General features: G+C 38.2%; 1 protein-coding gene across 1 annotated transcript in view; it reads left to right on the forward strand.

The window, feature by feature from the left end:
* Window positions 1-13,167, forward strand: part of LOC115153257 (glutamate receptor ionotropic, delta-1) — a 454,984-nt gene that overhangs the window by 411,482 nt on the left and 30,335 nt on the right. The window contains exons 12-13 of the mRNA XM_029698512.1: window positions 2,438-2,576; window positions 9,793-9,988. Coding sequence (XP_029554372.1) covers window positions 2,438-2,576; window positions 9,793-9,988 — 335 coding nt within the window. The remainder of the gene's footprint in view (window positions 1-2,437; window positions 2,577-9,792; window positions 9,989-13,167) is intronic.

A 13,167-nucleotide genomic window follows, 5' to 3' on the forward strand; every position in this document is an offset into this window, starting at 1 on the left:
TCGTGTGCTTCAGCCAGGGCTTTGAATTACGTCATTCCTGTTTTTCCCGGGCTGTGAGACTCCATTGTTGACGTGAGAAGTGTCACGTAAGAGCAGAGATCCTTTGTAAACGACAGAGATAATAAAGAAGGGCAAGAAATGTTCAGACAGGGTACTTCCTGAACAGAAGCATCTCAGGTTTTTGCCTGCCATAGGAGTTCTGTTATACTCACAGACACCATTCAAACAGTTTCAGAAACTTTGGAGTGTTTTCTCTCCAAAGCTAATAATTATATGCATATTCCAGTTTCTGGGCAGGACTAATAATCAGATTAAATCGGGTACGTTTTTTATCCAGCCGTGAAATTACTGCCCCCTAGATGTAAGAGGTTAAACATAGTGGCGGGTCATTTTTTACCCTTAAGACAACACAAGGGTTAAGCAGTTAGATTAAACAACTCATTTGTAAGATAAATGTTTTAAAATGAAACATGTATGGAAACAGGTGAATTAACACTCCTCAGAAGGCTCAAGCAAGCTAAAACCCACATGGTAGCAAAAACTAACTAGCAGAAGTTGTTAACAAGTTAGAAATGATTTAAACAAACTTTGCTGTAGGCTACTATTTACTAGTTAACAAAAAAGAATCTGTCATATAAAATATATTCACCCCACCCAGTATTGTAATCAAAACTTACCAGAAAGCATTGAGTCCTTGGCTCAGACAGTGTAGTAGTGTGGGCTCAATAGCATCTCATTAGTGTGCAAGATCTTGAGAATCAGCTGTACATGTGATGGAAGAATGTATTGTGCATGCAGAGAGTTGCAATTCCATTGAATTCGGGATAGTTTAACCAAAATATGCCACAAGACCTTGAATTGCCTTGCGTATCCCACATAAAAAGGTTCACTGTTATAAGCTAACTTTGTTGATGAATTTAAGCAAAATTCCCCAAATTCCCGGGCTTAACTTCCCATTGAAAATTTCCAGAAAAATTCAGGAAATTTACTGGAATGTTTCCGACCCTTCGCAACCCTAATACCATTGCATTAAATGCATTCCAGGTGACTACCTCATGAAGCTGATTGAGAGAATGCCAAGAGTGTGCAAAGCTGTTATCAAGGCAAAGGGTGGCTACTTTGAAGAATATATATCATGTCCTGACCCTAGTAAGATGTCATTTTCTATAGTAGAGTAGGGCAGGGCGTGACAGGGGGTGTTTTGGGTTGTTCTATGTTTTCTATTTCTATGTTTAAGTTCTAGTTTGTCTATTTCTATGTTGGGATTGTTTGAGGTTGATCTCTAATTGGAGGCAGCTGATCCTCATTGCCTCTGATTAGAGATCATATTTAAGTAGGGGTTTTTCTCATTGTTGTTTGTGGGTTATTATCTTTTGAGTAGTGTGTTGTCCTCTGCGTCACGGTTTGTTGTTTTTGTATTTCAAGTATTTATGTATTGCATTTAGTTTCATGTTTAATAAATATGTGGAACTACGAACACGCTGCATTTTGGTCCGCTCCTTCAAACAGCCGTGACAATATAACATTTATTTTGATGTTGATGTGGCCTTTTTTTTTTTACATGATTCCATGTGTTATTTCATAGTTTTGATGTCTTCACTATTATTCTACAATGCAGAAAATAGAACAAATTGATAAAAACCCTGGAATGAGTAGGTGTGTCCAAACTTTTGACTGGTACTGTATATATATATATACTGTATTTTGTTATTATTTTTTTTAAATATTACCCTATGGCATTTAGATTTTTCCACAAACACCTCTCTGAAGGAAATCTTCTAGAACCTCTTGACCTTGGTATTAGTGCTGCATGAACACGATATTACTCCGGTTTTCTTCTTTTTCTTTTTTGAAAAAGTCCTAAGGGTACATCGTTGATAGTGACACTTGGACACAAATGCATGTTGTTTTTTTCTCACAGCCTGAATCTCTCAGATGACATTTCTGTGGCTTTACTCTTCAAAATGATAATTTACATTGACATTTCCTCTTCCACTTTCTGTGAAGTTAGGCCATGTATGGAGACAGAGTGCTTAGACTTCTGCTACAGGAAGAGAGAGCCAGCTAGCTGCCTGGGCAAACAGTGGGAATGTGGAGGAGCATTTAGAGAGGGAATGAGAGGAAAAATATTTGGTAGAAAGAGGGTTAAAAAGAGAGACCGAAATTAAGACTGAAATTGACATAGAGACAGTTAGAAAGAGTACGATGAAGTGCTATGATATGGAGACAGGCGAGAGAGAGCAGAATAATTTTTTGAGGTCCTGAAAAATACAATTCCATTATAAAAAAATCAACCAGATCATTAGGATCACCAGGCTAAAACAAAACCAGAAGAGTAATGGTGCAATAAGTTGTGATATCACAAACAATGAATCAAATCCACATAATCTTGTTCAAGACTTCATACAGTACATACTAATTTATCTTGTGTTTCTAGGTGGAGACTCCATCCTGGGTTCTGTGGCTCTACGTATCGTCATGGGCAGCTGGTGGCTTTTCACCCTCATTGTGTGTTCCTCCTACACGGCCAACCTGGCAGCCTACCTCACGGTGTCCCGCATGGACAACGCTGTTCGGTACGTTATCAACAATTATCAACCCTGTTGTACAGTGTTTCCTTCTATCTTTAAGACTCATTGAATGATGTGGTGATGTCCTGGTGGTAAGTGTCTTCAACTGCAAGAATACTGGTATGTCTTACTTTTTCCAGCATTGACCTGCACTGCCAATTTCCTGGTGTTATTTGTCTTTGTGGGTTAGATTTCACCCATTTAGGCAAAATTAGACATACCAATAAACTCAAGTTGGGCAGGCTGTTGACATGTTGTCTCTCTTATACAATCCCATAAATATGGACCATGTGTGATTCACACACACTATGACAGACAATTGTAATTCCTAACCCACTCCTTAAAAAAAGTTTTCCCTCCTCTGTCCAAATGTTATTTGTTATTAAGAGTGTGCTCCTAATCTCAGCTCCTTACCTGTATAAAAGACACCTGGGAGCCAGAAATCTTTCTGATTGAGAGTGGGTCAAATACTTATTTCCCACATTAAAATGCAAATCAATTTATAAAATTTTTGACATGCGTTTTTCTGGATTTTTTTGTTGTTATTCTGTCTCTCACTGTTTAAATAAACCAACCATTAAAAATATAGACTGATAATTTCTTTGTCAGTGGATCAGCAGGGAATCAAATACTTTTTTCCCTCGCTGTATATCTGTATTGTCTTGGGGCCAAATCAAGTCTCTAGAAAAAAGGAAAAAGTTGTTTGTACATGCATGCATTCATCTGTGCGTGTGTGTAAATCAAAGTGCTAGTGTGTGTAAGTGGCAGGAAAGATTTAATCAATAAATGCTGTAAGCTCCATCAGTCAACATGTGCTTGCTTGAATCATGCCATAAACTAAATGTAATGAAAACTGGTGTGATAATTACTTCTCATTCTTTATTTAAACATAAGAGAGCGTAATCACCATGCCTCAGGGTGGAGAGGTGAGATTAAAGGACTGGGATTTTATGTATTGCTTCAGATTGATGATGTCTCTCTGCTGAACGATATGAGAAACTCCTCTATTCACACCGATTCACTAAATACCTCATAGTAACAAGTTTTTTTGTGTGGCATACAAAACATATAATAGACAATTGGCAAGTTATTAGACCTGGTCTGGAATACAGTCAAAAATGCACTGAGGAAAACCTGCACAGTAAAATGTCCCTTAGAGAAACCTTACCAAAATAGACAGTACTGAGTCACTTCATGATAGCAGCATTGTCAGGAATGTTTTCGCCAAAACATTTCCAAATGCTCTTCTAACCAATTGAGACATGAAAATAGAGCTCTTTGACCATGTACACCAGTGGTGGGTCTGGCGTCAAAGAGGAAAATTATGCAGAAAATATCCTAATACCTACTGTAACTAATGGTGGTGGATCTTTGATGTTATGGGGCTATTTTGCTTCTAATGGTGCTGAATTCCTTGTTAAGGTCAATGGGATCATGAACTTTACCCAGTACCAGGACATTTTATTAAAAAACCTGGTTGCCTCTGCCAGGAGGCTGAAACTTGGCCTCAAGTGGTTCTTCCAGCAAGACAATAACCCCAATCCCCCATCAAAATTCCCAAATAAATGGTTAATTGACCACAAAATCAACATTTTGCAATGTCTCAGTCTGATTCTTAAATTAAAGAGGGCAGTCCACAAGTACAGACAAATGATATCAAGGATCTGGAACAATTATTTATGAAGGAATTTTCTAATATCCCTCCAAATCGCATAAAACATTTTAGAAAAAAGGCTCAGTGCCGTTATCCTCGCAGGGTGAGGTATTGAAAGGTATTAGAGGTGCCAATAAGATTGACCCCTATCTTTTCGAGATTTTTTAAAATTACTTGTTAATCAAAAGCTCTTAATTTTTTTCTCTCAATTGTATTTGTATTAAACCATATGTTTTTCCCATTATTTTGAGCATACAATATACACTAAGTGTTCATTAGGAAGACCTTCCTAATACTGAGTCCCCCTTTTGTCCCCACAACAGCCTCAATTTGTCTTGGCATGGACTCTAAAAGGTGTCAAAAGCATTCCACAAGGATGCTGGCCCATGTTGACTTCAATGCTTCCCACAGTTGTGTCAAGTTGGCTCCTGTACACTCAGTGTATTTGAGTTTTAAAAAGGCATCTACAGTTTGTCATTTCAACTTTGAAATCTCAGACTTGATTTTCCCTAGTGAAAAATGTATAAACCCTTAGAAAAAAATGTCCATTAATTATAATCCACATAATAATTCACATTTTCTTTAACTGCAGGATTATTTTCCTGTTGTAGCAAACTGGCTCAAATGAAGATCCTACATCTGTAAATCCAATTAACAGTAATTTGGTATGTAGGCCCAAGGTACATCTCTTAACTTAGTTTGAGAAAAGCTAAGGGATTGGTTAAGCGATGGCTAAATTAATGATAAATCAGATTTGACTTGTCCATTTAAATCCTTTGTAAATCCACTCAACAAGGGCCTATCAACTTGAAGCATCAAATACATTACCATTATGAACCATGTTAAGTTTGGCGTTGATATCTTAAAGGAAACTATTAACATTGAACTTTTTTTACAATGTAAAGTTAATACTTAAAATAATCATACAAAATATTCTTCTCAAGGACTGAAAGTCAGATTCACTCTAAATGTGGTATTTGCACTCAATCCCTATAGAGGTTGAGAAAATAACATTGATGCGTACAAAGATATCCACACTATACCTGTAGATGCATATTAGCAAATTCAGTAAAGTCCCGAGTGGTGCAGTGGTCTAAGGCACTGCATCTTAGTGCAAGATGTGTCACTACAGTCCCTGATTCGAATCCAGGCTGTATCACATCTGGGTGTGATTGGGAGTCCCATAGGGCGGTGCACAATTGGCCCAGCGTCATCTGGGTTTGGCCGGGGTAGGCCGTCATTGTAAATAAGAATTTGTTCTAAACTGACTTGCTAAGTTAAATAAAGGTTCAATTGTACATGGCCTTCACAACCCAATTGAGATGGTTTGGGATGAGTTGGACCGCAGAGTGAAGGAAAAGCAGCCAACTAGTGCTCAGCATATGTGGGAACTCCTTCAAGACGGTTGGAAAAGCATTCCTCATGAAGCTGTTTGAGAGAATGCCAAGACTGCAAAGCTGTCAAGGCAAAGGGTGGCTACTTCGAAGAATCTAAAATCTAAAATATATTTTTTCTTTTTAACTTTTTTGGTTACTACATGATTCCATATGTGTTATTTAATAGTTATTCTACAATGTAGAAATTAGTAAAAATAAAGAAAAACCCTTCAATGAGTAGGTGTGTCCAAACTTTTGACTGGTACTGTACGCTAATATGCACAAAAAAATCTAAGCGATTAGTCAAAAGATGGCTGAATTGACAAATCATAAATAACAATTTACATGTCCATTTTAACCAGTGGTCAGCTCCCAACACTTTCTGTGTTAAAATTCAAGCAGAGATCTATTGCTCAGATTTTTTTTAAACGTGATTTAAAAAACATAAGCCTATGCAACATTAACCAATTAAAAACAGTTCTGGAGCAATGAGATTTGTTCAGTAGGCTGTCTTGTTAAACCTCAGTGCAGCTTTTGACATTATCGATCATAGTCTGCTGCTGGAAAATGTATGTGTTATGGCTTTACACCCCCTGCTAATATGTGGATAAAGAGTTACTTGTCTAACAGAACACAGAGGATGTTCTTTAACGGAAGCCTCTCAAACATAATCCAGGTATAATCAGGAATTTTCCAGGGTAGCTGTTTAGGCCCCTTGCTATTTTAAATTTTTACTAACGACATGCCACTGACTGAGTAATAGCCAGAGTGTCTATGTATACGGATGACTCAACACTATACACGTCAGCTACTACAGCGACTGAAATGACTGCAACACTTAACAAAGAGTTGCAGTTAGTGTCAGAGTGGGTGGCAAGGAATAAGTTGGCCCTAAATATTTCTAAAACTAAAAGCATTGTATTTGGGACAAAACATTCACTAAACTCTAAACATCAACTAAAACGTGTAATAAATGGTGTGGAGGTTGAGCAAGTTGAGATGACTAAACTGCTTGGATTAATCCTAGATTGTAAACTGTAATGGTCAAAACATATTGATACAATAGTACCTAAGATGAAGATGAAGAAGGTCCAACACGCCCTAGTTTTGTCGCATCTTGACTACTGTTCAGTCGTGTGGTCAGGTGCCACAAGGAAGGACTTAGGAAAATTGCAATTGGTTCAGAACAGGGCAGCACGGCTAGCCCTTGGATGTCAATCTCTCCTGGCTCCAAGTGGAGGAGAGTTTGACTCCATCACTACTTGTATTTATGAGAGGTATTGACATGTTGAATGCACTGAGATGTCTGTCTAAACTACTGGCACACACCTCGGACACCCATGCATACCCCACAAAACATGCAACAAGAAGTCTCTTCACAGTCCCCAAGTCCACCAGAACAGACAGTGGGAGGTGCACAGTAATACATAGAGCCATGACTACATGGAACTATATTTCACATCAAGTAACTGATGCAAGCAGTAAAATTTAGATTTAAAAAACCGATAAAAAACATCTCATGGAACAGCGGGGACTGTGAAGCAACACAAACATAGGCACAGACACATGCATACACATACACACACACACACACACACACACACACACACACACACACACACACACGATAACATATGCACTATACACACACATACACATGGATTTAGTACTGTAGATATGTGGTAGTGGTGGAGTAGGGGCCTGAGGGCACACAGTGTGTTGTGAATGTATTGTAATGTTTTTAAAATTGTATAAGCTGCCTTAATTTTGCTTGACCCCAGGAAGAGTAGGTACTGCCTTGGCAGCAGCTAATGGGGATCTGCAATTAATACAAATACAAGCTTTTCCCAACCTCCTGTCCTTGACTATCCATAATAAATACAAATACAATACATTATCACTGCATATTGGCTATGCTTGATTTGCCCTGCCAAAGTTGTTCTTCTCAGACCATTTAGAAATTATATATTTTTAAATGTAGGTAGGTATATGATGACACTGGTAATAGATCATTTGTTGTATTACTTGTGAGGCACAGCTGAGCGGGCATAATAATTAGCATTTTTTTCTGGACTGATATCCTGCATCTGATGGTCAGTCTGAGGGGAGGTAGCAGCGGTGAGGCTGCCTCTCACCCGACTCACCGTCCCTCCCCTGACTCACCGTCCCTCCCCTCTCCTTACCGTCTCTGAGAAAAGGGAGTCTTCCAGCTGATGGCAAAACTCAAGTCGCACTGCATTAATTCTCCCTCATGCACCAATTCATGTTACTCCTATGACCAGAGAAAGTGAAATATTCCTTGATATTAAAAAAGACACAAGCTGCTAGTAATAACAACGCAAGCTTATCGGAATACTTTGCTACAGTCATTCGTTGCAACTGCAGTAGGGACAACACACTAATAAAAGTGTTAAACAAAGCGTTGACAGTGCTGAATAACAACGCAAGACTTTATCGTTGGGTTTTTTACAGAAATGTTTGGTGATCAACAAGGAATGCCTTGGAGATCGACCAGTCGATCACGATTGACCGGTTGGTGACCACTGATTTCAACCAATGTAAATCCAATCCACAGTTGCCTATCAACTAGAAACGTGTCATCGCTATCATGTCCTTAACATGAACCTCACTGAACTTAGTACTATGAAAAAACAGGGAAACTATTAACTCATTATTTGCATATGTAACGCTAATGCACAAAACCATCTTCTCCTCATGAACCATCCATACGATTCACTCCAGATTTGAATGGTTTTGAGTAGTTTTTTTTTTTGCATTCAAATATGGCCGCAATGTACCTATAAATGCACGTTAGCACATATACTAATGCTAAGAATATTTTTGACATCTTATTCTCATTAACCATAATTCAGATTGACTCTAGATTTGGTATATAGACTCAAGAAATTTGAGAATGATTATCTGCTGCATTCAAAGTCAGCCACGCTACACCACTAGATGGCACGATATCACAGCAGAGCTACAAGAACTGAACTAATGGAGATGGGGTCATGACATTTGTTATGTAAACTTTATGTATATGTCCTTAGAAGCTGTGTGAATTTAAAGTTACTGCAACCTTAGATGGCTGCACCAGACTAGTTGTTGGCAGTATAGATGTCATTGGCACCATAGGCTACCAGAGCAATAACTCTTTTTTTTCTACTTGCACATCCTCATCTGCACATCTATCACTCCATTGTTAATTGTTAATTGCTAAATTGTAATTACTTCGCCACTATGGCCTGTTTATTGCCTTACCTCCTTACTTCATTTGCACACACTGTATACAGATTTTTCTATCTATTGTGTTATTGACTGTACGTTTGTTTATCCCATGTGTAACTCTGTGTTGTTGTTTTTGTGGCACATCTTGGCCAGGTCACAGTTGTAAATGAGAACTTGTCCTCAACTGACCTACCTGGTTAAGTAAAGGTGAAATAAAAATTAAAAATAAAATAAATTGATCAAGTGGACTTTGTCTCATGCAAATTAATGTTACATTTAAATTATGCAGACAATCAATGTGAAATATCGTGAAAATAACGCTGAAAATATTAACATAAACCATTAGTCGAATTGACCCCAGAATTGGTATATAAACTCAATAATTAAATAATGACTTTAACAATGACATCTTCATTTGCGTCATCCTTGTAGTATTGAGCGGTAAACATGGTAATGCTTTCACTGATTGCACGTAAAGGAAGAGTTCCTACATGATAGAGTGCTTGCTTTGTTATCCGACTGTCCTTTCTGTCATCCTTTTTTGTTGCCTGCAGCTATATTCTATTCTTATTTTCCTATGATAAGACATCAACATTTGGCACTTAACACCTCTGCATTGTTTTGTTCATTAGTTCCTTTCCTGTAAGTTACAGGATTTGAAAAGATACTTAGGCGCAACTTCAAGTGCTAAGGCCATATTTGACTGTGCTTGAATTGCAATTATCTACTATTATTTATGTAGAGGTACTCCAAGGTATACTGAATATAAAACATTTGAATACCTGAATTAGTGTTGCTTCTTGTATGCATTTGTGAAGGGAACTAATAGTAGGAATACAGTGTACTTTGTATGCTTGAAAATAAAATATTGACAAATGCATCATTCTGGTCGCATAGGGCGACCTCTGAAAGCACATGACTACTTATCCTCCATGTGACCCATATCCCTTGTTTGGCTCGACAGGACATTCCAGGACTTGTCCAAACAGATGGACCTAGCCTACGGAACAGTGAGAGACTCCGCCGTGTACGAGTACTTCAGAGCCAAAGGCACCAATGCTCTGGAACAGGACAGCACCTTCGCTGAGCTCTGGAGAACCATCAGCAAGAACAACGGCCACGAACACTCAGTCTCCAGCCCCTCTGAAGGCATCCACAAGGTGAGCTCAGGGACAGCCGGGTCTAAACTAATTGATTTCAGAAAACTGTAGCCACTTAGGAAAGTTTTTCTAAATCAGTGAGAATAAATTAGGATGTTTAATTCTGAATCAATACAGCTATACAAGGTAAGTACTTTTCAGCACACACACACAAAAACAGAGGTCCATAGAGAGACAATTACTTGGCTCTACTCATAAGGAGGCGTGGGAGTAAATGGAATTGTTAAACTATTATTGAATAATGTATTTTTTATTTTTCTTTCCTGATTAGAAGTTAATGGTTACGCTGAGGTTAATATCTCACAGCCTAAGACACACACACACACACACACACACACACACACACACACACACACACACACACACACACACACACACACACACAAACAAACAGCCTGAGAAATGTTCCAGTAATTAAACAAATTAGTTATAACAGAGTCTAGTCACACACACTTGTCATTGACTCTCAGGAATCTTTGAACCACTAATTGCAATTAGTTCAGGCAACCTCTGTAGTGTTCTGCAGATACTTGGTATAATGGTAAATTGCTTAGTGTTTCTGTACTTAAAATGAAAGCATGTTGGAAGAACAACAATGTTAGTTACAGTGCCTTCAGAAAGTGTTCATCCCTTTTGACTTATTCAACATGTTGTGTTTCAGCCTGAATTCAAAATGGATTAAATATACTTTTTTCTCAGCCATCTACACAAAATAATCCATAATTAAAAGGTTAAAACATGTTTTTAGAAATGTTTGCACATTTATTGAACATGAAATACAGAAATATGAGTATTCACACCCCTGAGTCAATACAATTGAAGTCGGAAGTTTACAAACACTTAGGTTGGAGTCATTAGAACTCGTTTTTCAACCACTCCACAAATGTCTTGTTAACAAACTATAGTTTTGGCCAGTCAGTTAGGACATCTACTTTGTACATGACACAAGTAATTCTTCCAACAATTGTTGACAGACAGATTATTTCACTTATAATTCACTGTATCACAATTCCAGTGGGTCAGAAGTTTACATACACTAAGTTGACTGTGCCTTTAAACAGCTTGGAAAATTCCAGAAAATGATTTCATGGCTTTAGAAGCTTCTGATAGGCTAATTGACATCATTTGAGTCAATTGGAGGTGCAGCTGTGGAGGTATTTCAAGGCCTACCTTCAAACTCAGTGTCTCTTTGCTTGACATCATGGGAAAATCAAAAGAAATCAGCCAAGACCTCAGACAAAAATGGTAGACCTCCACAAGTCTGGTTCATCCTTGGGAGCAATTTCCAAATGCCTGAAGGTACCACATTCATCTGTAAAAACAATAGTACACAAGTATAAACACCATGGGACCACACAGCCGTCATACCCCTCAGGAAGGAGACACATCCTGTCTCAAAAGCTGAAAGTACTTTGGTGGGAAAAGTGCAAATCAATCCCAGAACAACAGCAAAGGACCTTGTGAAGATGCTGGAGGAAACAGGTACAAAAGTATATATATCCACAGTAAAACGAGTCCGGTATCAACATGACCTGAAAGGCCGCTCAGCAAGGAAGAAGCCACTGCTCCAAAACCGCCATAAAAAGCAAGATTACGGTTTCCAACTGCACATGGGGACAAAGATCGTACTTTTTGGAGAAATGTCCTCTGGTCTGATGAAACAAAAATAAGACTGTTTTTCCATAATGACCATTGTTATGTTTGGAGGAAAAAGGGGGAGGATTGCAAGCTGAAGAACCCCATCCCAACCATGAAGCATGGGGTGGCAGCATCATCTTGTGGGGGTGCTTTGCTGCAGGTGTGGCTGGTGCACTTCACAAAATAGATGGCATCATGAGTTAGGAAAATTATGTGGATATATTGAAGCAACATCTCAAGACATCAGTCAGGAAGTTATAGCTTGGTCGCAAATGGGTCTTCCAAATGGACAATGACCCCAAGCATACTTCTAAAGTTGTTGCAAAAAAGCTTCAGGACAACAAAATCAAGGTATTGGAGTGGCCATCACAAAGCCCTGACCACAATCCTACAGAACATTTGTGGGCAGAACTGAAAAAGCGTGTGAGAAAGGAGGCCTATACACCTGACTCAGTTACACCAGTTCTGTCAGGAGGAATGGGCCAAAATTCACCCAACTTATTTAGGGAAGCTTGTGGAAAGCTACCCAAAACGTTTGACCCAAGTTAAACAATTTAAAGGTAATGTTATCAAATACTAATTGAGTTATGTAAACTTCTGACCCATTGGGAATGTGATGAAAGAAATAAATGCTGAAATAAATCATTCTCTCCACTATCATTCTTAAAATAAAGTGGTTATCCTACCTGACCTAAAACAGGGAATTTTTACTAGAATTAAATGTCAGGAATTGTCAAACTGAGTTTAAATGTATTTGGCTAAGGTGTATGTAAACTTCCAACTTCAACTGTACATGTTAGAATCTCCTTTGGCAGCAATTACAGCTGTCTTTCTGGGTAAGTTTCTAAGAGCTTTGCACATCTGAATTGTACAATATTTGCACATTCTTCTTTTTTAAATTCTTCAAGCTCTGTCAAGTTGGTTGTTGATTATTGCTTGACAGCCATTTTTAAGTCAATTTAAGTCACAACTGTAAATAGGCCAATCAGGCACATTAAATGTAATCTTGGTAAGCGACTTTAGTGTATATTTTTTCCTTGTGCTTTAGGTTATTGTAATGCTGAAAAGTGAATTTGTCTCAGTGTCTGTCGGAAGCGGACTGAACCAGATTTTCCTCTAGAATTTTGGTTGTGATTTGCTCTATTACATTTATTTTCATCCTAAAAAACTCCCTAGTCCTTGTCAATGACAAGCATACCTATAACATGATGCAGCCATCACCATGCTTGAAATTATGAAGTGGTACTCAGTGATATGTTGGATTTTACCCAAACATAACGCTTCTTATTCAAGACAAAAATGTAAATTCTTTGCCCTGTTTTTTTACATTTGTACTTTAGTTCCTTATTGCGAACAGGATGCATGTCTTGGAATATTTTTTATTCTCTACAAGCTACTTTTCACTCTGTTATTTAGGTTAGTATTGTGGAGTAACTACAATGTTGTTGACCCAACCTCCGTTTTCTCCTATCACAGCCATTAAACTATGCAACTGTTTTAATGTCACCATTAGTCTCATGGTGAAATCCCTGAGCGGTTTC

This window comes from Salmo trutta, chromosome 18 (genome assembly GCF_901001165.1).
Source record: "Salmo trutta chromosome 18, fSalTru1.1, whole genome shotgun sequence".
Taxonomy (NCBI): domain Eukaryota; kingdom Metazoa; phylum Chordata; class Actinopteri; order Salmoniformes; family Salmonidae; genus Salmo; species Salmo trutta.